At 44.9% G+C, this 26,951-nt stretch overlaps 1 protein-coding gene across 1 annotated transcript in view; it reads right to left on the bottom strand.

The window, feature by feature from the left end:
* Positions 1–26,951, bottom strand: part of LOC146831609 (galectin-3-like) — a 75,257-nt gene that overhangs the window by 40,981 nt on the left and 7,325 nt on the right. The window contains exon 2 of the mRNA XM_085605959.1: positions 5,763–5,781. Within this exon, the coding sequence (XP_085462085.1) occupies positions 5,763–5,777 (15 nt within the window). The 5' untranslated portion in view covers positions 5,778–5,781. The remainder of the gene's footprint in view (positions 1–5,762; positions 5,782–26,951) is intronic.

Genomic DNA, 26,951 nt, shown 5'->3' on the forward strand with positions numbered 1-26,951 from the left:
GAGATCCAAATTTACCAGGTGTACAGGAACCAAGATGTGTGGAGAAGTGTAGCTCACTGGTTAGAGGAGGCATACCCTGAAGCAGAGATCAGACCCAGGACCTGGGTTCGATTCCCGACGCGGCAGGGTCCAGAGCCCAATCGTCCACGGACTCGATAATTCTCGCTTTGGTACCCACTCTAAGCACGAGTTCACACTATGCAGCTCTGGGCAACAAGCCTGCTTAATCTCCACAACGGCCCCCCGCGGCGGGATGCCTGGCTTTCACCTTGGGGATGCCCAGTACGGGTTATCTTACAGGGAAAAACCAGGACGGGTTCCCAATGCAAGCGCCAAGATACCCGTAGGGTGATAGTTGCGCTTTATAAGTACATCAATCAATCAATCAAAGTGGGCAGAACATGACCTTTCAACAGTACCAGATATGAAGGACACTTTACGTTTTTTTGAATTTTCATAGTACAGATTAGACCTGGTACCATTGGCGTGAGTCTCCCTTCCATTTTTTCTGATTGCCTCCTGGGTTTTTGATCTCTTTGCTGGTTTTAGATGCTTTGGGCACTGTGCCACTGCTGTTCAGTGCCACAGTGCAAGTTCTCCCTATGTTAAATTGATGTATTGATTAGTGACTCCATGATTGGGTTATTTGATTTACTTGTCAGACCCTAGTAGAGTGCACCATGTGTGCCCAGGGCTTGTAAATCAAATGCTGCTGGTGGGCTTGCAGCACTGGTTGTGCCATCCACAGAAGCAGCTTGTAAAGTGTGTCTCAGGCATGCCATTGCAGAGCCGGTGTGCAGTCTGACTGCCATGTCGACTTGGCAAGTGCACCCACTTGCCAGTCCGAAAATCTTCAGTTTTCTGCATATTAGTCACCCCTATGGTAGGCCCAAGTGCAGGGTGCATTGTAAGTATAAGGTAGGACATGCCCTGGTGTATGGCACGTCCTAATAGTGAATTACAGCCATTTTCGTTTCACTATTGCAAGGCTACCTGTTCCCCATAGGCCAGAATGATCAGTTTGATTATAACATCTTATAATCCTAACTGACTCAGGGAACTAAGTAGTGATTAGAGTTTAGTATGCTTGAACACAGAATGATAAAATACATCTATTAGTGAAGTTGGTTTTAACATTCTGTGTTTGAAAATACCACTTTGAGAAAGTGCCTAACTATCCAAGCCTGCCTCTGCTAGGTTGTGTATTGTGTGTCTGGTTTTGTGAGTGACAGGGTCTGGGGGATTACAGGAGACAGGGTGAGTCAGCACAGGGCGGATAAGAGAGATCAGCCTGTAGGTGAGTGGGAGGAGTGGCACCTGGGACCTGAATAGGGCTGTGCCTTCGCTCCACAATGCTGGCTCAACCTCCTGTGGTGCGTCTGATGTCCCTGGCCTACTCTGTGAAAGGAAAGGAGTCTTGTCAACAAAGTGCTCCAGGACTGACCAGAACTGGTTTGGACTAGGCCCAGGCCTCTCTGCCTTCAGAGAACAAAGAGAATAGTAGTATAAATATGGGGACCCAGACCCCAAGACTTCAGATCACTTCTGGGAACAAGACGAACCTCTGCCAAGGAGAAGAACCAAGGAAGCTGTAGGAGTTGGACTGCCCCCTGCGAGTGTGCTGTGTTGCTGGGTGGGCCTGCAGTGCTTTCTTCATTGCCAAGGAGAGAAGGAACTTTTAAAAGAACTTTCATCATCTTGCAGAATATTACTCCAAGGGCTTGATTTGAGCTTGCCTCCTGGCTGAAGTCTCAGGGATACCAGACTACACCCCTTCGGTTTACCTGCATCTGGGACTTGCTGTTCTAGTTGCTACAGAGGGAATTTTGCAACACAGACGCCGGCGAACGACGCAGTCATCTGCACCGAAGCCGTGAGCGCTGCTCCGACTTGCAACGTAGACCCCACGCCGGCCGCCGTGCCACATCGACATCAGTGAATGACATCATAAGCCTGCCATAGCCGTGAGCGCTGCTCCGACGCCGGCCCTACACCTGCTGCTGTGCCGCAGCGACTCCGAAGCAGACATCGCGGAGCCGATCGTTGACGTGGGTAGTCAAGAATCCATCGACATCGTACGGAACCGTGGTTTCGGCGCCATCGTGACGTCACCTCCTCTCCGGTCAGGAACTGACGCCTTCCCTGCCTGCGCAAGCATCCAGGTCCCAATGCATCATCTCCCCCCGAAGCAAGGAACAGACGACGCGCCAACTACGCCGCACCTTCCCGATACCGTGAGCGGTCTTTGTTTTTGCTTTTCCAAGGTACTGTTCTTTGTGGGCCTGTTTTGACTCCGGGCCAGACGCCGCTCACCTCGTGGTATGCGCCATACTTTGGGATTTCTTTGACCTTGACGTCGTGATAACTCCCGTTGGGGTTATAAGTTTCTAAAAACTGCTTTGAAGTGAAGAACCTATTTTTAAACTATTTCTACCATCTTGAAGAATTCTTATTGAGTACAGTACTGTGGATTTTTGTCGTTTATGGTCTTGTGATAAGTCTATATAAAGAATACTAATACGACCTGTGTGGTGTCCATCTGTAGTGTTTTCACTGTATGTGTTCGCAAATGCTTAACACACTGCCTCCGAGAGGAGTCTGTCTGCTCGTGCCAAGCTACCAATGGGGTGAGCAGGGGTTATCCAGTAGTGTAATCCCCTTTCCCTGACTTAGAAGCAAGGGTCCCTATTTGGTCAAAGGTACCTACCTCTGCCAACTAGAAACCCCCAGTTCTAACAGTACACATTTTCAAATTGCATATGTATGTGAACAGAAACAAGACACCACCAGGTCAATTTACAATGCTTGGAATAGAATCTTATCTTTCAGGTGCACAGGTCAGCCACTGGACAACTGGAAAAAAAATAAGCACCATATCAGCTTTGACGTGTGAACCAAAATGGAGAGGGTGACAGGTGTCTGTTCAAAAGATCATATTCAACGAACAAATGGTTCAACAGGAAACCAGCAGAGGTAAAATGAACCAGCAACAAGCTGGGGCACAAAAGGCACTAGTCAAAGGCCTCACAAGTGCGGCTCCTCAGTATGAGGCACACAAGACACCGCCATCCTTGCAAACTCCTCAAAGAGGCGTACCGAAACAGGCCACCAGGATAAAAGCTTTGGAACTTACCCATTGAATTGTGCAGAGCCACATGCATCAAACAATTACCACACCTATGGAGGACACATGCCACTCTTTCAAACAGTGTGCCTTTGCCTTTCAAAACACACAACCATTATACTACTCCAGAAAAATCCATAAGTGGACTCAAAGATTTAAGAAACCACAGACCAATCTCTAATTTATCTTACCCAACACAATCCTGGGAACTAAATCTAGGAGGCAACCATGACAATATATGGAACAGAATCATTTCATTAAAAATACCCAGTGCCAGGAATCAGACCCAGGAGGGGAGTGGAATTCCACCTCAGCCACAGCGGACAAACTTTCCTCCTGTCCATGGGTAAACAACAAAAACATCAGCCATAACATTCCTCGAAATCTTCAACATTATCAACGGTGGACTAAGGAATTCTCCTAGGAAAGCTGGAAAAATAAGGAAGGCATGATTAAATAGGTCTTGACTTTGTTTTTATTTTTTCCAAGTGTTTGAAAAGGGAGGATTGGATCACAATCGAATGAAATTTATTCATGACTGGTCCCATGCAGCATGCGACAGGGATACACCGCTTTCCTGCCTCCTCTACAACATCACAATACGCCCTCTGACAAGATTCCTCAAGCAGTATCAGGTGACTTCCCAAAAGTATAACGATAATACCCAAGTCAATAAACCCGGGCTAACATTACCTTATAGATAGAGCACGTTTTCCACTGGATGAAAAGGCTTCTTCTCCATGAACAAAGCTCTGACATCTACTTAACCAAAAGATAGAAGCCCGGGAATTACCTTTGATGCAAACCTCTCATATGAGGCGAAACGTCCTGCTTTTCTTTCTCTCACAAATTCTTCCTCTTCTGCAAATAGCCTATCTAGTGAACTCACAAGAGCATTGGCCATGGGATACCTCAATTACTGCAATGCTACATACACAGGGATTCAAAGATGGCAAAACCAGGTGGCCAGACCGCCAGAAGCTTTGTGACGGGAGCACATCCAATCAGCACAAAAAACGCTCCTCGCTTGCCTTCATTAGAGACACGGAAAGGATCAAGTTGAACACCCTGTGCATTGTCCACTACTCCAGCCAAAAGAGAATCCAAGAATGTTTATACTTTCTTACCCCACCATTATTCATAAGCCACAAATCTTAACTCAACAAAGACGCACTTAATCGGTTTTAGGTCACAATTTCAACCTTCACAATTTCTGATGGCCGCTACTTAAGGTATATTTATTTCAGATTATCCGAATTTCAGCCTAGTAAGTAAATATGTCCATTTATATCCGATTGTTACTTATTTTTGCTTAACCTGAAAATAAATGTGTGTGTCATTAAAATGCAAAATAAATAAGAAGTAGTAATTTTTAACAGGGGCTATGATTTTATTTAATGAGGTTTACTTCGTACATGTGATCAGATAATCCCTGGTGGGCTTAAGGATACAAGAATCAATAGCTTTTCCATGTTGCATCACATTCAGGTTGGAGAAAGGCCATAGACAAATACATCACTTGACCGATTAAATGTGCTTCACCATTTTAAGTGTGCTGCAGCTTGATTTTCACATAGCACAGTCAATAATAATTATATCTATATCATATATATATATATATATATATATATATATATATATATATATACACACACACACACACACACACACACACACACACACACGCATAAATGCTAATCAAGAATCCCCACCGTGCTGCTTCACAGGAAACGGGGACACTGACTCCACTTTGTGCTGTTCAAAATTGATTAGGGATAAAATGGCACGAGGACGCGTTCCGCCCACCTTGTTGGGCTTGTTCACATAACGAGGCACACATCAGCTCTAACTTTTGAAGTGCAGCATCCATCACGTAATCGAAAACCGGTATAGTCATGGACAACAGACTTTCGTGGTCATTATGCTAAAAAGATTAGGCAAGTACAAAACTTTCCATAGCTTAGAAGTGCAAATACATTTGGAATGTTGCAAAACTTGAAATGAGTTTCAAAGGATTTGACATAAAACATTGATAAATATAGAAGTTCAAAAATCGTTAAAGTTAATACCTCTTGATTTAAAATTCGGCCACTTCATAGTAAAAAGTCAAATTCACAATCTTTTATTACTTGCTTGAATGCATATATTTTTGACCTTGTAATAAATGTTCTCATAAGCGAGAGTTGTTAAAGTGCTAGGTATATATAAACCATATCTGAATCTTGAAAATTACCATTATATTCCACGTAAGATGTCGAATCAGAACCTGTTAAATAGGCTATAGTTATAACCTTTCATCTTGTATTAAGGATTTAGAAGACCGGTCTGATATACGATGAAATGGTCTACGTGCCCCTGACCCATAGTGTCAATAAGAGTTACACAGAGTGCCTAAGTGCTCCTAAAAGTGCTGAATAAAAAAACCCAGACAATTGTATTGAAATATTCGACTTCACTAAATCCCTGAAAAGGCATCACACTGAGATTTTATTTTATTTTTTAAAGCAATCTTGCAGTAAACACTAGCTTTGACAAGTTAAAGCAAAACATTCTGCAACACTTCACATGCTAAATTGTTCAAAATAATGTATACATAGAATGACCTGGATATCGGAGAGAAATAATACTGGGTACTTACATCAAACTCGGACATCTTCCTGCAATTAAAAAGATAATGAAAAGTTATTCAAGTAAAAGATACTGTTTTTAAATATGAAAAATAAACATTAGCTAACGTTTTAGGAAAAATAGTCACTTAGCAATGTGGTGCTTATGCGATTTCATGTGAGGTAGACCCATCAAGGTGAGCAAATTGCGAAATAGATACATTTTTAATTTTGCCAGGAGGGAGGAGAAAGAGCACGCAAGAGAAAGACTCCAACTCTCTAATTAAATGCATGGAGTACAATGGATAGATCGAAATCAGCATCCTGTGGACTTGTAAAATAAGCATAAGGTTGTCACAATATGGTGCTTTCAGACTACTTCCGCCACTCACTCCAGAGATTTTCGTAAAAATATCAATTCTAATTGCAAGCAAGAATGGGGAATAACTGTGGCTCAGTCTGGTTCCATCATGTAATTCTATGGTAGTATTCATTAGGAGTTTTTTGGTAGGTGGGTAGAAGCACAAGAGGGGGAGCTGAAAAACACATCTCATGGAGTGCTTAAGCAAAAAGAAAAAGTAGTTCCCTTAAAATAAGCAATGGAAGGGCAGGAGCCAGCCAATCGGAGGCGGTAACGAGGTTATGCTTCAGGGGAAAGACAAACAAGATGGACCAGCTGGGACAAGGAAATCTCTTGAATTAGAGGTAAGCAAATGAGTAACAGTAAGCCAGCTAATGAACAGTAAGCAATGGGCGGGCTGTATGCCCACAATAGGCCTTTTGTAATCAGACAGCTTGTAGAAGGGTGAATAAATGTCCTAACCTCTGAAAAACTGCATTGAGAAGCCTGCAATTCTAAAAGATTATGCCGTGGGCAAGCCATATGTGCAGACCTGGGTGCCTAGATTAATGAATCTGCTCCCAAATCTTATGCAACTCTTTACTAACTGTGCTATTCTCCTGTGCAGTGATCTACCTGCGTCAACCTAATTAAAAATCCAGATCCCACTGATATATAGACGGCATGTTTTCCACATTCAATTGCTTCGATCAGTTTTGTTGGTCTGAACCACATTTTTTTTTATATGAAACTCCAGCACACTGGGAAGGCCAAGTATCACAGTGCCTATTACTTATTTTCATAGGATTCTTTCATATCATTCCTTGCGTTGCAAATCGTCATGCGAGTAGGAAGCATTATGATAAACGTGCAAGAGCACAGCGTCTCCAAAAATCTACTTTAATCCCTATCCCGAAAAGCGGGGGTTTGCAGAATACACAAAAAGCAGGCGTAAGTGTGCCATTTACTGAGCTTGGAGCAGTTTGTCATAAAACAAACAAACTAAGCCCTTGGTATCAAACCATTTATAGAGTGCGCTACTCACCCGTGAGGGTCTCAAGGCGCTACTCAGGATTCAGGCCACCCAAGTTCATCAAAGGGCACCTCCTGCTCGTGAAGTGCTAAAAAGACAATAAGCTGAAACTGTGGGTGGCGTTATCCAAGTATCCTCACAGTTTGTAAACCAATAAGGGAAAAATAAAAAGGGGACAGGCTGCCATACTATTCAGTTGGGAAAAGGAGGGTTGGAATGGTTGCTTTTGCACGGAGGGCTCACATTGACGTAAAGATTCACCCTTCCTACCACAAGGGCCGTGGTAGACAAACGTCCCTCCTTTCCCAACCGGGAGGACTTCCTGTAGGAGGGGGGGGGGGGGGGGCGGCGGATGATCTTCCTCAAATTAAGTTAGTCTCTAAGCAAAGGACACTAATCTCCTCTGCCCCGACCTTCTCATCTTACTTGGGGATCTGACATAATACTCCACCATCACGCATTAGAGTCCAATGTCGCAATAAGGTCTAGTATGCTGCACCCTCCGAAGGTACCATGCCAACATCGGTCAGGAGCAGAGGAAACCCTGTTCAGCTCAGTTGGATAGCCTGTTCTACACCCAGTTTTCCACTGGACTCTTAGTGAGGTCTGTAATCCTAAAATTGACAAAGAGTAGGCCATTTCATGCGGAATTATTGGATCGAACTTGTGAAACGGTGGCTCAATTCCAGAACAGCAGCCCATCACAAGATACCAGGCAGCTCCTGGTCATTTCTCCAGCACCTGCTTTACACAGGGCCTTATATTCAAGGATCGAAAGAAAGCAAGAGAAGATGCGCCTCTCCAGCTACATTCATCCACCAATGTGGGATCTGGACTACAGTTACCAGCAGGTCCTCTGTGGGTCACAAAAGTGCATATCTTACGGAGAAAAGGCGGCTTTCCTTGTGCCTTGCCCATAGATCGCTCTGAAACCCTATCAGTCGGAGGTCCTCTTACATGACTTTATTCCACAAAGGCTTCAAACAAAGAACAAGTGACAGCAGGCTGGCGTCTGGAATGACGTGTAGAGGCAGAATGCTTCTCTTACTCACGGTAAACAATCAACTCACCTAACACGGTCTTCGAATGAAAGACTTCACATTTTTTTTGCACAAGGCCCTTCCCTCCTGAAAAGTGGACAATGAAACTAGCCGAAGCCAGGGTTAACAATGTAGTCCACTAGGCTGCGTTTTTGTTTTAAACCGGTCCGTTTCCAGAGTAACCGAGCATTTTGTTAAGAAAACTTTTTTTTTTTTTTTTTTTTTTTTAATGCCGCCTCGAGCTAAGGCGAGGCAGTGAGTCAGAAACGTGAAAGACACAACCATGAACGTGTTTAAGATTCGGAAATTGGGAGTGTTGTTCTAAGAGCATATCTGGCTGCTGAAAAATAAACATCTCTTCAAATTTAAGTACAGCCCAACTAAGATTAATTAGGGTTTCACAGCGCTGCACAGAATTGTTATTTATACACAGGCAGGGCAGAGCTAACAAAAGTACAATATCGTGGGTGCTTTACAGGTGTAAAATGTTTTGCTTAAGTGTCTACATGTCCGCACATTCTTCGCCCTAAGTCGCAAAAGTAGTCAGGAGGACGGCGAGATGAATAACAGATGTTGAGGCAGGCAAGCTAATTGACTGTTACGTCACAATTAAAACAGAAATTCTTTGTAATAAACGGTCCCTCCAGCGAGACTTGGACGGGAGACTCTCGTGACAGGTGGAGTACAGGCTAGGGGGAATGGTGTTAAAGAAACGCTTTGTCTCAGATCTCTGCTAATGTGGGGATGGAGGTTGTAAATCATCAACTCAGACTCTTACCAGCAGTACTGCCAAGTACCACGCATTAGGCGTTAGACGAACGCATCACCACACTGAAACACATCGTTAGGATATTGTTATGCATAGTCTCAGTAATCACAACACAAGTGCTGTCCCTGAAACAGATGGTGTGTGGCCTGCGCGACTGCTCCTGCAGGCTTGGTGCGCTAATGCCGGCTGCCCGGGGTCCACGAAGGAGACCCGCTAAGAGGGCGGCCGCCTTAGTGCCACAAGAGGCAGCCTCCCAGTGGTTAGGACCCTCAAGGGTCTGGCGTGCTGCATCACTTCCGGCTAGAGGGGGTGGGTGGGTGAGGTACATATACCTCACCTCGCCCACTGGGCGCCCTCATTGCCCTCTACCCTGACGTGCCAGGAACCGTGTGATCTCTGAAGCTAGCTATGGGCAATCAGCAACGGAACGCATCAGGCGGGGGGGGGGGGGGAGACTATGGGAATCCCAAGGTTTTATAAGGTACAGCCGTACGCAACCTCCCCGGGGAGTGGCCGGGAGATAGGTTAAGGTATCATGTGCGGGCAAACTTGGAGCATTCCAAAGGCACACCGTGAAGCACCAGGGGTTTGATGGGGTGCAGTGTTATTGTGCAACTATGTGCCAGCTGGAGTAGTTGTTTATACTGGTTTGCGGTTGTCAATAAGGGTGTTAGAAAACTAAGGTGGCCTTGGACTGGTTTGCTGGACCGGGGCGAGGCCTAGGTATCAGCTGGATGTAGGCAAGCTGCCTACCCATGTTAGAGGGGGCATGGACAGGTTTGCTGGACCTTGAGAGGGGCTCGAGCAAGCAGGATGTAGGTAAAAAGGCTTAGGTGCAAACTAGAGTGTATAGAAAGGTGTGCAGTACTCAATTTAGGGTGTTAAGCAAGCCAGCATTTCTTTATTTTGCCAGGACCATTGGTTGGGTATATGGCCTTTTGTGCGTCTAGATGGCACGAGGGGCGGAATGCAGGAATCAGAGACAGGTGTTGTCTTCACCACTGAGTCAATTCGGTTTGGGGGCCTAGGCTAGCGCTAGGACAGCTTGCCGAAGATAGCTGTGGCACAGACCGGGTGGTCCATTGAGGGACATGTGAGTTATAGAGGTCAAGGATAACCCCTTGCTTAGTGAAGAAAGGAGCCTGGTCTAGGGAGGCCAGGAAGCCTTGTGCAAATGAGCTAACCGCATCATGCGGAAATTCACTGTTCAAAGTAGACTTTATTTGGCTAGGATACCCAGGCATGCGCTGGACCGGCTGGATGAAGAAGCCACAACAGTCTTGGTTGGGGGGGGGGGCATTCCTCCTCCTAATGTACTGGTCTTACACCTGGGAAGGAATAATCTGGCATCTCTGGGGAGAAGGGCACTGCTTCAAGCATTGACGGTCACCACAGGTAAGTTGAGCAACCGGCTGGGGACCTGTGAGATATGGAGGGCGAAGATAACGCACCGGGCAGGGCGCACAATCATGGGAAGCCAGGGAGGTCTCTTGCAGGAAGGTATTAGCGCCATGAAGGAATTCTCTGAGCTAAGGGGGTTTGCCTTCATCCGTAAGGGGTTACTGCACACCAAGGCCACAGGGTGTTTTGATGAGGATGGGGGTACACCTGTCCAGAATGGGTTTCGACCTGTTTTTACTTGTTCTGGGTGAGGTCTCAGAGACAGCAAGGTGTAGGTAAGGAAGCCTATCTTGGTGGGAGGCTCTGGGGTGATGGTGGCCACACCCAGAGCTGTGGCAGAGTTACAGGGCGATCCAGAGGCTGTAAGGTACAGAAGGGTACACTCTGCACGAGCACAGTAAGAGTGCTAAAACCAAATATCCACAGGGAGGTCCTCGCATTAGACCCTGGAGGAGCGACAGCGCCCCGTTAGTCCTAAGGGCGGTTGTGGACCTGCGCAACCGGGGGTTGCCTGAAGGCTCCGCCCCCCTCTGGGGCGTGAGCAAGGGAGTGGACTGGCGGTCTACCGGTGGGAGGGGTAGCCCCTCCCCCAAATCTGACTGACACTGATTGGATTGGCCACGGTGTAATGTGACTCATCAGGTGGCAGGCGGCGGGGGGCTGCCTGCCTTGGGATCGCCCGTAAACTAATCCACCAATCTTGGCATTGTGGAATGCCAATAAACCTGCAGCAATTTTCTCCACAAAGAAGGTGTCTTATCTGGTTATTTTGCTGAGAGATTGCTGTATGGGGGGGGGGATGGTTAGTGTTGCCGATATTGGCACGAAGGCAGCAGCAGCTGCCGGCTCAGAGTGGTAAATGTATTCTTTTGCATTTAATTCCCACCGCGCTCCAGAGTCACCACATAGCCTAAGGTCATGCCCGTCCAACAGGAATATGCCCAATAGCTACTATTGACACCTGGGCGAGCCCTGCCCCACTCAGGTTGTGTCGCTGTGGCGTCGCGGGAGCGGACGTGACTTCACATCCTGCTGCCTGCCAGAGTGCGGGGAGTGATGAAAGATGCGGAGGTCAAGTCCTGTCCGGCAGCAGGGAGTGCCGTGGCTGGTTACTGCTTGTTCGCGGGGCAGCAACCATGGTGCACCGTAACTCAGCCCGGGCTGGCTCGGAGCCGCTTCCCCAGCACTCAGGCTGTGCAGCTCACACCTGCAGCCCAGCCGAGCCGCCCACACTGTTGGGGGGGGGGGGCTATGTTGCAGCAGCCGCCAGTCACTGACTGGAGTAGAGAACACAGCTGGACCAACCAAGACACCCAGCAACTCCGCTATTTTTTCAAGAACTTAAATGAGAACTATTTTTGAAATGTAGCATTATCATAAAAGAAAATGCTTCAATGTAGGACTTTTGTACATAGCATGGACTAGTACACATTTAATTTAGAAGATTGAGTATTCTGATAATGCGATATTTAGAAATCAATTTTTATTTCCACTCTGCCCTTTAAATACGGCTGGAGTTAGCAGTTTACGCAATTTGAATTTTTGTCTACTGTACTTGATGGATCAGTCTTGCACCTACACCTTTGTGTAGCTGTAAATATCTGTAGATAGAATGACCCAATTTAGGAGTACCCATGTACGGTTACAATGGCTTTAATCCAACCGACCTGCTGTGTGGATTAGGATTGGTTTCCATGGGAGTGGCATTGTAAATTAAATGTATGCATTATTTATAAGGACACCGACCGGTACACCCAAGCTGGCCGCTCTCATCCCTATGCACGCCAAGGAACGCCGTGTGACTCGTTCACGCCTCACAGGCTAGCTTGCGCCCCAGACACATCTAAGGATGACATGGTTATACTACTCAAAACATATTTCATTGCTTCACTTAACTCTTGCACTCCTCGTACTGGGATGCTAGTTAAAACAAGCATTACCATAGCCAATATGTCTAGGAAGCCAGAGTGATATTTTTTTTATGTAAGCACAAGATATATTTTTGTTTAAATGAAGAAAATATGCTGTGCTCTGAAAGTAAGACACACAATTGATGGACGCAATGCAGAACAAATCAAAACATTCACCCCCAGTCAAGAGATCTGGGTTAGATCTTTTTGCATGTCCTCTAAAAGTGTGTCTTATCTTTATTAAAAAATGTAATTGAAAAAACATTCAGCTTTGAGGTTATTTTACTAGGCAAGTAAAAAATAAAAGTAACACTTTTTTTTCAATTGCACCACGCATTTTATTTTTAATATATGTGAAGGAGATGGGAGTAAATCACGTAATCAAGCACTCAATCACAGGCAGCTATGTTACAATGGCATTTGCATTTAAACATTTTAGAGCATAAAGTAAAAAAAAAAAAAAGAGGGGATGGAAAAGTAATAGCTGACACTCAAAAATAATATTTAAAAAAAAAAAAAAAACAATAAAAGGCAAACTTTGAATCAGCTATCCAACTAAGGAGAAAGGAACTGTTTTTGGCGGATGTGAACAATGTGCATGGGCTTTGTGCAGTCACTCAAAGTGAAGGGGGCCAAAGGATAAAGATGGCTGATCCACTGACCCATGCTATAAACATGAATGACAGTTTAACAGACCAATGGGTGAAAGGTTGCCGATACAAAGCACCTCTATGTATGTGTATTATATAGCAGGGGAAGTTTTAGAGGTCTCAAAGGCCAGACCTAAAAAAGTAGAACACATTTATTAGCATAATGGACCCAACGGGTATAGCGCACAGCACGCATTGTAAACACAAGCAACAAACGATATGTCTATGCCCCGCTAACCACAGTTGCAATAAAAGCAGAACCACTGCCGATGTTTATTTTCCCTTGGTTACTGCCAGAAAACCTTGGCAGATATTTACTGAGATCAACCCTGCTTCCAGGTATTTAGTGTCAGGCTCACCATTAAAAATTTACATGCGGTAACCACTTTAATCAACAAAAATTAATTAACTAAGCATTGACAAACATCATCAAGCTGCCCGTGCAGTCGTGTGGCGACCAGTTTGCTTTCTAAAAAATCCAGTTGTGCCCGCAAGAGCACCGCCAATTTTCTGCCATAGTATGTATCTGGGCCCCAGACCCACTCCATTTTGGCAGGTGGTACTTAAACATCTCTTTTTTGGTTAATGGTTTGTATGGGGTAATGGGTGCTGGGGGAATGCATGGGAAAGTCTTCAGGGGCAATGGACACAGAGCAGAAAATCAAGTGTGGTTTCAGCAGTGGTGTAGTGGGAAGTGCCAGAGTATTTCATTTTTTACCTGAAGAACAGGCTTGGTGGGCACTGAAACCAGGCTCAATGGGGTGTTTTGAGACTTCTGGGGGCAGCAAATGGGGAGATTTTCTTGCAGCCATGCAGGGCAAACATTGTTAAGGCAACACTGCAAATGTTTTAGACTATTGGCATGCAGATATTACTTTTTTGAGCAGGTGGAGTTTGCCCTGGCTCACCAACACAGACAGACATCCAGTATGGGAAAGGTGGTGGTGACAGTGCCAATGTCACAGTGCTTGTCTACAAGACAGGGGTGCTGTCTGTGTGGCGTAACTAGTTGAATATATATGAAATGGCTATGAATATTGTACGAGAGAGGCAGACATCAAATGTTTATTTACCCTTGTTGGGGTGAATGCGACTGAGTACCAGGCTGGCTGGGGGATGGATGGCAGGTTATGAGGAGTATGTGCCCGTGTACATAACTTGAAAAACTCAAATACAACCTGTCTCATGCAGGCCCAGTCTCTCCGGGCCGGTATCTTATTTTTCTTAAACTCAGTATTTGTCAGAGAGAAGACTTGTGTGTATCCTCCATTGCACTCCTCTGTCGGGTCCGGACACCAGAGGTTGAGGTGGGGTCCCACTAAGCCAGATTCATCCGCATGAGAATCCCCTGCATCCTCCCTCCACCATAGCTCCTCTAAGGGCATGGTATGGCCATCTCCCTCTACACCCACCTGTTGATGCAACATTACCAGCTTGGTTCAACAGTCAAGGACTCCGAAGCCAACCTTGAGTGTTATAAGGCTCCTTGGACCGCCTGATCATGAGCCCAGCGTTAGCAGAAATCCAATCCTGCATTCACTGCTGGGAAAGAATCCGAGACTAAAGTATTGGAGTGCTTACCAGTCACAAGTCCCCTGAAAAAGAGTGTGAGTGTGAGTTAAATGTTACATGCTTATATGGTAATAAGACTATAGTGAGAATCCGAGAGCTGTATTAGTGTGATCCAGGTTTTATGTCCCCTGGTTTAGCTTGGCATACGTTGGAGGTTGGATCAGCTTTCCCAGACAGTGGTTAGTGTATGGTCTGCAATCCACCAGCTGGAGGCTGGTGACCAGAAAGTGAAGGAGGGTGCAGAAATGGCTTCCTTTGGCAATTCAATGAAGGTCTGGTTAGGAAAGGGCTGCCGATTAGTTCCTGTGCACTGCCATTTGGTGGATGGCAGGGGTGAGGCGGGTAGGGGGGGTCCGACTGCAATATATTTTGTTCAGGGAGAGGAATATTCTAGGCTTGGTTTGCCCTGGTGTGTGTCCCAGATGAATGCTCTAGGAAAGCTGATAATAGCCAGATGCAGAGACCTCACTTCGCTGTGTCCATGTTTCGGATACTTCGCATGGGATCGGCACAAATGCTACCTGCTGTGAGAGTCATTACCTTGCACACAAGCGGTGTCTGAAGAACAGCCAGAAAATGATGTTTGAAATAGAATCAATCCAAACCAGCTCTAAAACCTTAGATATTGGAGCCATATTCATTGTCTGGAAAAGGTGTCTAAAAAATGAGACCCAAACCACATTACTTTGTTTCAGTTCCAGGTTCTAAGTTACCCAAGAAAGGTCTGGTGTCAGCGAGGCAGCCAGTCTCCCAGAGGTGAAGAGCATTACCTGAAGTCTGTACTTTATGCTGAAGCCTGCTTGCCTGCTGAGCGAGCGAAGGAGTATGCCTTGTCCTGCCGGAAGAGAGACTTGAGCGGGCTCCCAGCTCGAGGAACCCACAGGAGTGAGTGACTACAAAAAACGTGAAGACACAAGTAGCCTGTGTGTCAAGGCACCCCTAGTCTCCCGGAGCGGTTCTTTCTGCGGACTGTGCAGAGACTTTGAAATTGCCAGGCATAGCCTGTTTGCACCAAGAGACTGGTGCTGCCACAGCCAATATTGGAGTCAGAAGTCGTTTGCTGCCGCCAAAGCGGGAGCTCTGAATAGCCCTGAGGCCCAACGACGCCTATTGCTGCCGACTGGCCCAGAAGCTGCACTTGCCGTCCCAGCACCACATGTACGAGTTCGGTCGCAGCCATGGCCCCATAGATGAGAGCTGCCTTGAGAGCGGGTCTGCAACAAGCACTCCTCCTGTACTGCTGGAACTGCCTCTACACAATACAGGTAGCCACAGGGCCTAAACTCCTTGTGGAACAGGAGACTTAAGAAACAGTAGGAGTTCTGTTATATGAACTTCAGGCTTCTGGAAGAACCGGTAGTGATAAAAGAAAAGTGAACAGTTGTGCACAGCTACACTATAGGGTATGTAGAGTGAACTGCATCTGTGCCTTATTAGCAACTTATCCCATGTTACCAGTGATTGTTGAAACTAGAGAACTCCGTTGGTGGGAGGAAGAAAACTGGAATGGCATAACACTCCCCTGAAGATCACAACCAGGTTTACCACTTTGTTTGAGACCCCCTCCATTATACTGTCAGAATAAAAGTAGTTTTTTGTTTTTTTTATTCAGACATTGAAGTTCTGTGGTCTCCTGGAGCAGTTTGAGCTTGTGCGCCCCACACTACATCCCTCCGAAGCTTGCGATTGCTTGCCCTCCCTACCCGGAGGGTCAAGTGTGCAAGGGGTGACTTGGACAACTTTGCAGAGCCCTTTTTAGGGCGGAGCCCAGGACACCAGTGGCAAACAACCTCAACCACCACAGCTGGTGCCCAGGCGCCTGTCTGTCCTTTGGCCCCACAAAAGGGGTCCTACACGGATCCTCCACTTAGCCTAGAACAGTCCTCACTGCCAACATTAAGTAAGGATTAACTGACATGTATTATCAAATCTCACATTTGTGGACTCTGAGACAACCCCTATATGTGTCTAGTTACTAGACATGCTCGTCACAAAAACGAAAAATTGTTACGATTTAAAAATGAAACCTACATTGCTTAATTATGAACCAGCAAAAAAAAAAACGAATGTTTTTCAGGTTTGTAAATGGGAGGTGTGTAAGAGACTTTAATGCATTTTGCAGATTCATTCATGAAACTAGGATTACAACATGCATTTAAGGCTCACACTTGAATTGAAGGGATATGAATTCTCCTGTTGGGGTGAACAGTGGCGGTGGTGTAAAGCGTAATTGCTGAACTGTCCCTACACTGCCTAGTCTTCTTGCAATTCAACTGAAATTAATGTATATATTTAATCTACGCATGTCTCAGGTGAACAAACAAGTATTGGCAAAGCCACTGGTCTTGCTTATCTTTAATCAAGACCGATTAGCATTACCAATCTTACTTATATTAGTCTGTCAAGATCAATCTTGAGTCTTCCACGTTTGTGCTGCAGTTTTTCTAGTGATCACTAGGTGGCATTAAAGGTCAGCTACCTGGGGACATATTATACATATGGTGCATTTTCCTGGATTTCGCCGGGTGCACATTTTAAAGGGTGCGCCCGGCGCAATCAAGGAAAATGCTATGCATTAGGATGAATGCGCTGCCCCCAGGGCTTCGCATTCATATAAAAAACCTAAGCTGCTGTTTTGAAAGGATTAGAGATCCGCTTGCAGGTGGGTGAAATGAGTGACTGCACCCATCTGCAAGGGGATATCGGGGTGGGGGGGGGAAGGGCATGGGACCCCCTTTCTCCCCTCCAGAGGGCTGCTATCAGGGGGCACACTGACAGTGCACAACATTTTAGGTGTCGTACTGTCAGTGCGCCTGACAGCTTCTTTGTCTCTGTGCTCACGTATAATACGGCGCAGAGGCAAAGGGATTCCCTAATTTGCATGAAGCCACGACCCCATGCAAACGAGGGAACGCCCGCTGATAGCACTGGTGCTTTATGTGTGCCAGCGCTATCCTTACTGAAGGGGATACACAAGTGTCTGAGGCTCCTTCTATAATACCAAAGTGGCCCAGGAACACGCAAAGCGGGTGCCAGGGCCCGTTGCGCCCTTGGAGCACTTCAGTAATACAGCCTCTCGTCTTTGCGTCTCCTTCTGTAATTCCAAAGTGGTACAGGAACACGCAAAGCGGGTGCCAGGGCCCGTTGCGCCCTTGGAGCACTTCAGTAATACAGCCTCTCATGTTTGAAACCAGCGCTGGTTTGCAATGCTGCATTTGGAGCAGGAATAATGACAAATCTGACGGGGAAACTAAACCGCTCATGGGCAGGTCAAACACAGATATGGAGGAAATCAACAAACAGGACCAAGGCGACTGAGAAGGGCACAAAAGCTAACCCATCTGGAGGATGGGTTGGCTTTGTGGAGTATGGTATACAGTGCTAACTCCCAACAGACTGCTGGAACTATCCGTAGGGAGATCGCAAAAAAGGGATGCAAGTTCTCTTGCTAGTGCAAACAGTGGCAGTGGAGGAAATTGCAATTCGTGTGGTTGTGTTATTTCACTAGCTGATCATATGTGATATGCATTTGATTTTGACATGTTTGCATGAACAGCACCACCGGCATCAATGGTAACTTGCTGTACTATCACCGGTACATTACTCAATTTGTAAGAGGGAAGCATGAATTGAAATGAGTTCTCAAACTGCCCTGGGTTTGTATTAACACGGGCACTGGCGAGTTGTATTTCGGGTACTGCTAGAACTATCAGACTCTATGGCCACAACAGGCCACACTTCTTAGGCTTCACCAATCTCTCCCAATCATCCATGGAATGCTTGCCTTACGCTCCAGACCTAACCTGTAACATCACACTATGTCCATTATCGGTGTCAAATCTAGGTGGACTCATCAAGACCCACTTGATATTAAATGTATTCCTGATCTGCCCATGTAATGTGGGGGGTCAGCGCTGGCATGAAATGTAATCTACTGCACAGAGAATGCTGCAGTTAGTCCATTGAGCCTTGCCTGAACTTAATGATACAGTTGGAAACGCTGGCGGTTAGTGTCACTAGCGTGAAGAGTAATCCACATTATTGCGGAGGTATCCAATCATCCTTGGCTTCTGAAGTCCACAGGTTCTTGAGTGCTACCTCCAAGGGCCCAATTATGATTTTGGGGGTGCGGTGCCGGGTCTGCCCTGCCACCGCACTACCCGATTATGAGGTTCCTCATGTCTGGGGGGCTTTTTTGGCATTCCCACAGCGGAGCCTCTCTAAAAACAGGCACCGCAATGGAAACACCAAAAACAGTTCTTGCACAGCATGGACTTAAGTCCATGCCGTACTGGAACAGGTGTGCATGCACAAAATATGGCACATGTTGTCCCCCCCCCCACCCTCACCCCCGTGTGCATCCACAGGGTGCAGAGGCACCAGGGTGGAACCGCCATAAAAACTGGCAGAGAGGAAGCTCCTAATATACTTGGCGAGACAGCCGCGGTCCCGCCATGCATATGGATGCCTCTACACCACCTCAACACAGTTCCCTGGTGGCTGCGGCAGTCAGACTGCCCGACTCCTAATAAGGCGGTCAGGAGACCATAGAGCGCCAGATCGTAATCCGGCCCTATATCCATATTTTCTCTTGTAAGGCTCGTCTGCTACTCCTGGTCAGACAATTGATAAAACACCATGGCTAGATTTAGGACACCTTTTAATACTGGTCAATCGGTTTCCTGCCTACACTGGACCTGTCTGGCCCTCAACAACTGTTGTTCAGGCTACGACAGCCCTGTAAGGCACGCATAAAGACAGGCCTTATTATGCCATAATCTTAAATGAGTTGTAGCTCCCCGACATTTCCACAGATTGTTGATATATGAATTCGTGAAAGCATCTATTCTCACTTTTCCCTACAGCCAGTGCTCAGGCTCAGCTACACGCTTGCAGCATCATGGCCCAGAGTGTCTTCCTTGCATGTAGACACTAACCCCGCCCCCACATGCTTATGCACTAACACTTCCCACATATGCCCACAAAACACACACATTCCTACCCTCGCACACCTGCTGTTAATGCGTACACGTCCTATTCCGCAGACCCTTTTCAGATTCATTCCTACATACAGGGACATACCCATGAGAAAAGCACAATTCTGGTACTCGCACACAGCATCTCATACTACCGACATGGCCCACATTCTTCCATCATGGCACTTTCAGAGATCAGCATGCTAAATACCTGCACATTTGTTTTGGCGCCACCTGAAGGGTATGAAGCGCTATATAAATGCAATTACATTAAAATACTTTGGCATGCTTGCCTACAATTTTAAGGTCATCTGTTAGGGAGCAGCTACATTTCATGTGCACGCGGTGTTTCCAGAAAAGAATAAAGCAGGTCATCTGTTAGGAGCAGCTACATTTCATGTGCACGCGGTGTTTCCAGAAAAGAATAAAGCTTTTGTTACCCTGCTAGCTCAGTGTATTTTGGCTCACTCGGGCACTCCCGGTTGTGTTTACTTTGCTAATAGTAACTACAGGTCTTTCAACTGCAGAACCACTGTAAACAGCAACTCAGACATCTATTGGGAGGGTCATGAATGACAGCGCTCTGCATGAGCGCAGAGACTAGTTTGCTTTTGTGTAGATACCGTTTGTGTTTTCTTTAGCATTACGATGTATTCACCCACAAACGAATGCCCCAAATAGTGCTATAAAAGCCTTCTAGTAGTGCAAAAACACCGAAGTGTAACGTTAGTAACCACTGGCCTTGAACCAAATATGTAGCAAGACCAATAAATACATATATATATATATATATATATATATATATATATATATAAATAAATAAAAAAAAGGCAACAAAAAAAAAACAACAAAAAAAAAAAACCAGAAACAGAAAAATTAAGCAATGCTCCAAACCTTGTCCCAAAATTTGGAACCGGGGTTTAATCCATCCAATTCTGAATATAACCTTGATCATATTTAGACACAAGCCCATGAAATGCGCCACGGATGATGCACACATTAACATGCATTGGCAAGCCTTTTAATATGAAGGTTTTTTTTTTGCAAACACATGCGTTTTGCCAAAAGACAAAGGTACACCAGCCCTGGCACTGAAAAGCACTCCATTTCTCCCAGCTGGGCATGAGTGAGCAGCAAAACTCCCATCAGTCACAGCATAAGAGACAATATAGATGAAATGAACTGACCCATTGGCCAATGCCACTTGCTGTGGGGAGTAAAAGCAAAATGTGAATGACACCAGGGAGGAGATGTAGCCTAAGGACTAGAGCTCCTGCCTTTAAAACAAATCACCTTGGCTCAACCTACTGTGATTCTGGGCAAATCACGTAACCTACTTGTGCCTAAAAAAGGCATCACAACAACTACTCAGTTCAAATATCGTATTCTCAAGTAATCTGCTTAATGCCTTGGGCCAAGTATGCGTTATATAAAGCGCCCCCATACCAAAATAAAAAGAAAGTAGGACATTACAAATGCATACATTTACAACGCATGCCTTTACATTGCAAAAGCCTTTGTAAAGCAAACATTTACATCGCATGCCATTACAAAACATTTTTTAAAACTACACTTACAACCCATTCCATCACATCGCATCATACCTTTACAACACATACCATTACAACGCATACCATTACATTGCATTTAAGGTAAGTGTTGGATAGTGTAGGGGTAAAAATTATTATTCTAACTCCAGGGGGTGCAACAGTTGGGTAGGTGTTGGGGTACTATGCGTTGTAATGGTATGCATCGTAATGACATGCGATGTAATGACTGTGTTGTAGTGACATGCAATGACTGCGTTGTAAAGGTTGTTTCCCAATAAATAAATTTAAAAAAAATACACCACCCCAACTTGAAACAGATCAATGGAAGAAGAAGTTTGCAGGGACAAAAAGTCCCTGCAAATACATTTGCTTTTTGCCATTTTTTTGGGGTGGGGGCATGAGGGTGGCAAAACAGCTAAAGCCATCTCTAGGCCAGACCCAAAAACGGGCCTGGTGACTGGTTTTGCGGCTAAATCTACCAGTGTCAAGAAAAAGAAGGGCCATAAACTGCTGTGTAATCTGTAAAACGTAACCAAACCTGAGCTTATTATTTTGCTTAAGGACTTTCCTTTTTGTGAGAAGAGGCAATAGAGTCAAGAAACTGCGGAGACTTGAGTCTCGCTATATTATAGAGTTGAGTTCTAAACAACCTGAAGGCCTGAACATGGAGGAAGATTTACACACTCAATTATAGTTGGCAATAGTCAAGCGTTGCCTTTGAAAAGCATGTTTTAATTAAGAAGAGAGAGAAACATGACAGACTCAGAATAATCACTAAATATGAATAGTATGGAATGGTTGTTAAAAGTCGATTGATTTAAGCCCACTTGGGCATGAATTTTTGGGCAAATGAATGAATTATTTGTATTCAAGTTAATTTGTTGAGCCGAGGTTTCATCAAATTATATAGTAAGTGTAAGCTCACTTGAGCGAAATGAGGATGTAATGCGCTGTGTTAATGAATCTCACTTGAGCTTAATTTATAATATACGAGTAAATTTAAACAGGCTCTCGTTAGTCTAAATGACTACGTTTGTCGTTTTGCATGCGGTATCAATAAAGCTTACTGAAGCTTGAATATGCAATATACGCAGCAGCGATAACATAGAGAATACAAGAATTAAATTGCCCTCGTGATACAAGTAAATGAAACAAATAAATTGCTCATTAGAAAAACTGTACAACCAAAGTATTATGCCTTAGAAAACATTTTATGTGATTATGTTGCCATAAACTACGAGTCTGTTTTTTATGTCATTTAGAGTTGTAGTAACAATCTGCACGTGTTGCACTTTAAAAAATGGCCGCGTTTTTACAATACTTGTACCAGTGAGCAAGACTGCTTGGCAGTCGAAACGCGTTTGGTGGCGGCAGAAGAAATGTTTAAACCCGCACATGGCGTAGTCATCGTTCTTTGAAATATATATATATATATTTTTGTTTTTGTGAAAGACAGGCTAAAAGCAAAAATATATTTGGGGGTCTCAAAAAGCACACATTGCCATAGTAATCCCTGGCAACAAAGGGAATTACTTTGTGTGCAGATGTGCTCCTGGCGAAAGAGCAAACTGCTATCACTCACAATGAAGTCAGCCAATAACTGAAGTGGGCTCACTCACTGCCCTAAGCTGCATACAGTAGTGGGCTGAAGAAAAATGAGAATGACTAAATAACAGACCAATGGATTAAGAGTACTGACTGAAAACCCCCTAGAAGTAGAACAACATATTTTAGCATATTGAATAGGTATTGGCTAACACCAGACCTAAAAAGTGAAATACAGATCATTCCACGAAGGGAATTATTAAGTAAAAAAAACAACAACAAAAAAACAAAAAAAAAAAAAAACATTTTTGCAGATCCTCCACTGTTCATCGCCTCGATTTTATGTCAAGGTTATGCTAACATACTCAGAGCTTCCCATAAATTGGGTTACTAGTGTTTGGACTACTGAGGCCAAGTCAACCTTCTTGCATGCAACTGACCCCTTAAAAATGTACAAATTATTTTGCACAACAATAAATAGACAAATCGGTTTCACTGACAGGAAGAAAAAGGGGAGAACATGCCTAGCTCTGATGTACAACCGCTAGAGAGAACACAGGTATTCACGTGCCAACACGTCAGTTAGCAGTGGAAGAAGCACACGGTTTTGGTTTGGCCCACCCCTCCACTCACAAAAGCAGCCTTCCCTTTCTGGGGCAGTGGTTTTAATGAGATTGACCAATTCAGAGCCTGGTCCCTCAGGTCATTCTCAAGTCACATTTAGAGGATCAACTTTTCCCTTTTTTCTTTGAAGGTCATTATTATTTCCTGGAGGATCCACGAGCGATCCTCAGTGACCTCACCTTTTCAACCACTGTGTGGCATCACTTGCTGGACTTATCGATACCCATGGCCTCCAACCATACACTTCATGCAGGCAGTACCAAGATCGGCCAGAAATCAGGCTACCAGAAATGCAAGTTGGAAGTCAAGGAATAATAGGCAGCAGTTGGTAGAAATTTCACGAGGACACAGCTAAGATTTTGATGATCTCCGGTGTCTGCTCCACAGTCCTACCCCTGTTAAAATGGTAAAGATCTTAGAGGTGACGTTTGATGACCACCTCCAAATGGATAACATATTGTCTGCCGTGGTGCAGGTTTGTAATGTCCAACTTAATAACTGTGAAGAATCAAGTCCTATCTCCACCCCTTAGGGCCACAATATGGTTGTATTGGCCTTTACTGGCTCTCATGTGAATTATTGCAATGCAGTTTATTAGGCCTACCTTCCACACTTTTAAAAACGATGCGGGAGTACAGAACACTACTAGCTTGGCTACCAGGATTCCCAGATTCAGCATGGAAAATCCGTCCTCCGGACCTTAAACTGACTGCTTATTTAGGCGAGAGTCTCTTTATCAAAGTTCTGCGCAAGGTTCACCAAGACATTTTTGGCTGGTCTCTTTCTGCATAAACGGTTTACCCATTATCATTTCAGCTTACCCTTGCAATCTGTTGCAGATGAGAATCTGGTATTCCCTCAATGTAAGAAAACGCACATGGTTCTCTCGCTGGCCGCTTTCTTATGAAGCTCATTGATTAAATGAGGACATTTCCACTGTGTTTTTGGTTCAGTAAGCTCTTAAAATGCTGTTCAAACTATTTATAGATTAACATTTCAGGCTGCGTTCCTTTTCTACCTTCCTAGTGCCAACAGACCGTATGAGCGTGTCTTTATGCTCTACAGGCCACCAAAACAACTGTGCACAGCTATAGGTTAGCTAGCAAACTGAGACCCGACCCGGGCTCTAGCCAATTGTCCCAGTTATGGCTCGGCCCAAGGAGACCTTTGAATGATGGGCCAGCCTTGAGTTTTACTGAACATTGTCAAAACTTGCACTTTGTTGCAACGCAGTGAGGTCATTGGCAGAACAGAAAAGCAAATGTTGGCTCAATCCAGAGGTACATGCTCATATTCCTATTGGTGTTCTCCTCCTTCTCGCCCCACCGTCGCTGTGAGGCAGGGACCCTTTTAATATTCTTTAGTAATGGAGAAGTCTATCAGCAGATAAACAAACCACATAACTTTAGCCGGAGCTGCTCTTCTCCGCCCAACCTCCAGATTTCCATACTTTGGGAGACGGAGGTATTCATATATAATTTTTTTTCTTCAGTTCCAAATCTGTACACATTTTACACCCAATCTCCGGGCATCCCCATTTCTTGGCCATCTTTTTGCCACAATAAGGCCCTGGTTCACCAGTAGTTCCCGAAATCCGTTCAGGGTGAAGCCTCCCATACCCCCAATAGTGCAATTGGTGCTGCAACTTTGAGTGGTTGGCGTTTCCCAGCATCTTACCCATCATGTGTCACCAGTTGTTTTCATCATTAGACATGCCCATATTGTGTGCAAGAATGTGCCCTGTCCACCACATACCCCCGAGCATGTACCATCCAGAGTTTTACTGAAATTGTAACGCTGTGCCCTTGTGTAATAAATCCTATGGAGTAATAAGAGGGGTGCCAGCCAGAAAACAGGCTTTTTTGGCATCTTCATAGCTTCGTCCCACAAGTGATCTAACATCTCTATATTGCACTCCCCTTGACTTTGAACGCTATTCAGTTCCCTCTGCGAGTTGACCATTAATATAGTATATGTCCCCATATCATCCCAATGCCTAAATCCCTTAAGGGTGGCCACCTCTCTTTCCCTTCTCATAGGTGGTCCTTTGCAATATTCTCAATGCCATCCTGGAAGCACCACCAGCCCACACTAGTGTCCTGGTTTTATGATCAAATTTCCTGAAGAATTCTTTAGGAATGTCATTTTGTAATAACTAAATGACTATTGGCAGGGCAGCTGTTTTCCTACAGAGGCACCCTGCCCGGTAGTGGCAGTGGGATGGTCACCCCCTTCAATGCCTTGTGTCATTTCAAAATAGGTCTAACCGCATTAAAGGTGCACATTTTTTTTTTCAAGAGATATCCGTATAACCAAATATTTCAAAGGTGTATATTGCACTCTAAGAGGTAGGGACAGTGCATTGTAATATATTAGCTCTCGAAAGACATCATGCAAACATCAGTGTTCTATACTACACACTACAGACACATGGGGTCTGTGACTGAATAACAGATTCTGCACCTGTGTGACCAGGGCTCAGAACCTAACTTTGTGACCAAAATGTGTGATCCTGAGCAAATCCTTGCACCTCACAGTGAATCATGTAAGAAACCCACACACAATACAGTGATGTAATTCTATGTATTAAATGAATCCCAAACATCAAAAATATATCTGACCTTTGAACATTTCTTTTATTTAATATATTATATAAATTGTATTGAAAATTTTCTTGAAAATTGCATGCCTTCTCACAAAATGGTTATTTAAAAACTGGGTCCTGTCAATTAATTCTGTGGCTTGCTCCGCTCTGCATTCAACATAAAATGTTGGGTTCTTACAGGTCCACAACTGTAAATATAGTGGGTGGGAGTGAACTCTCCGACAAGAAACTATTCCAAAATTGGATATGTCTAGGGTGGACAAACTTCTCATTTTCTGAGAGTCTGCCCTGCTTTCTAGCCATTTGTCCCATGTCGCGCACCTGGCTGATGCGGAAGGGCAAATGCCCCGATTTTGCACCTGAAGCAGAGCGTCTCAGTGACTGAAGCCCACAGTCACTTTAATCTGCTGAGTAGTAACACTCATCACCGAGGTTGGCGAGACAGAGTGGGAACACTGGAAACCTTGAGGGCCGACACAATGTATTTGGCTTCTGTGAGAGGCCAATGTTTTTGTTATTTGGTAAATTGGACCAGAGGAGAAGCACAGCGAGTGCCCAAAACATAGAAGTACTTTTAACTTTAGAAACCTAATGAGGGGAATGCAGAAGCTGCTCAGAACAGGACCAGACAGGCCTTTTATTCCACCAGGCATTTCGCTTGGAGGCCAGTTTAAAAAACCCAGACCTGCCCTATGTGCCCGGTCACTGTCTAACACGCAAAGCTGATGGGAGGAATACTTGTAATAAGTCTGACCAAGGGCAATCGCTCAAGGTAGTATCCAACCCACTGTTCTTTTGCCCACCATGCCACCTCAGATTAGAGCCAGTCACATTCAAATCAGTATTGGACAGCCCAGCTCGGAGGGGGAGGGGGTGCGGGTGGGTTCGGGGAGAAGAGAGACAGAGTGCTTTTGGTTCCCAGTTCAGCCCCGATTCAAAACTAACCTCAGAACTGCCCTAACGCTTTTAATGAAATATTAAAATGAAAAGATTTAGAATGTAAAGCTTTCGGATGACCAGAGTATGCAAGTATGAATAATCAACTATGTTCAATAGTGATGATATTTCCATCAAGTATAACAAAACTTTTACAACCTTAGTTAGATGTTATACAATAAATTCTGACAACCATTATGGATTAGTTACTCACGCATGAAACTGGTTAACTTTAGAGCTCTGAAGGTGCCGTTCACATTGTAGATGTAA

This window comes from Triturus cristatus, chromosome 5_1 (genome assembly GCF_964204655.1).
Source record: "Triturus cristatus chromosome 5_1, aTriCri1.1, whole genome shotgun sequence".
In the NCBI taxonomy this organism is placed as follows: domain Eukaryota; kingdom Metazoa; phylum Chordata; class Amphibia; order Caudata; family Salamandridae; genus Triturus; species Triturus cristatus.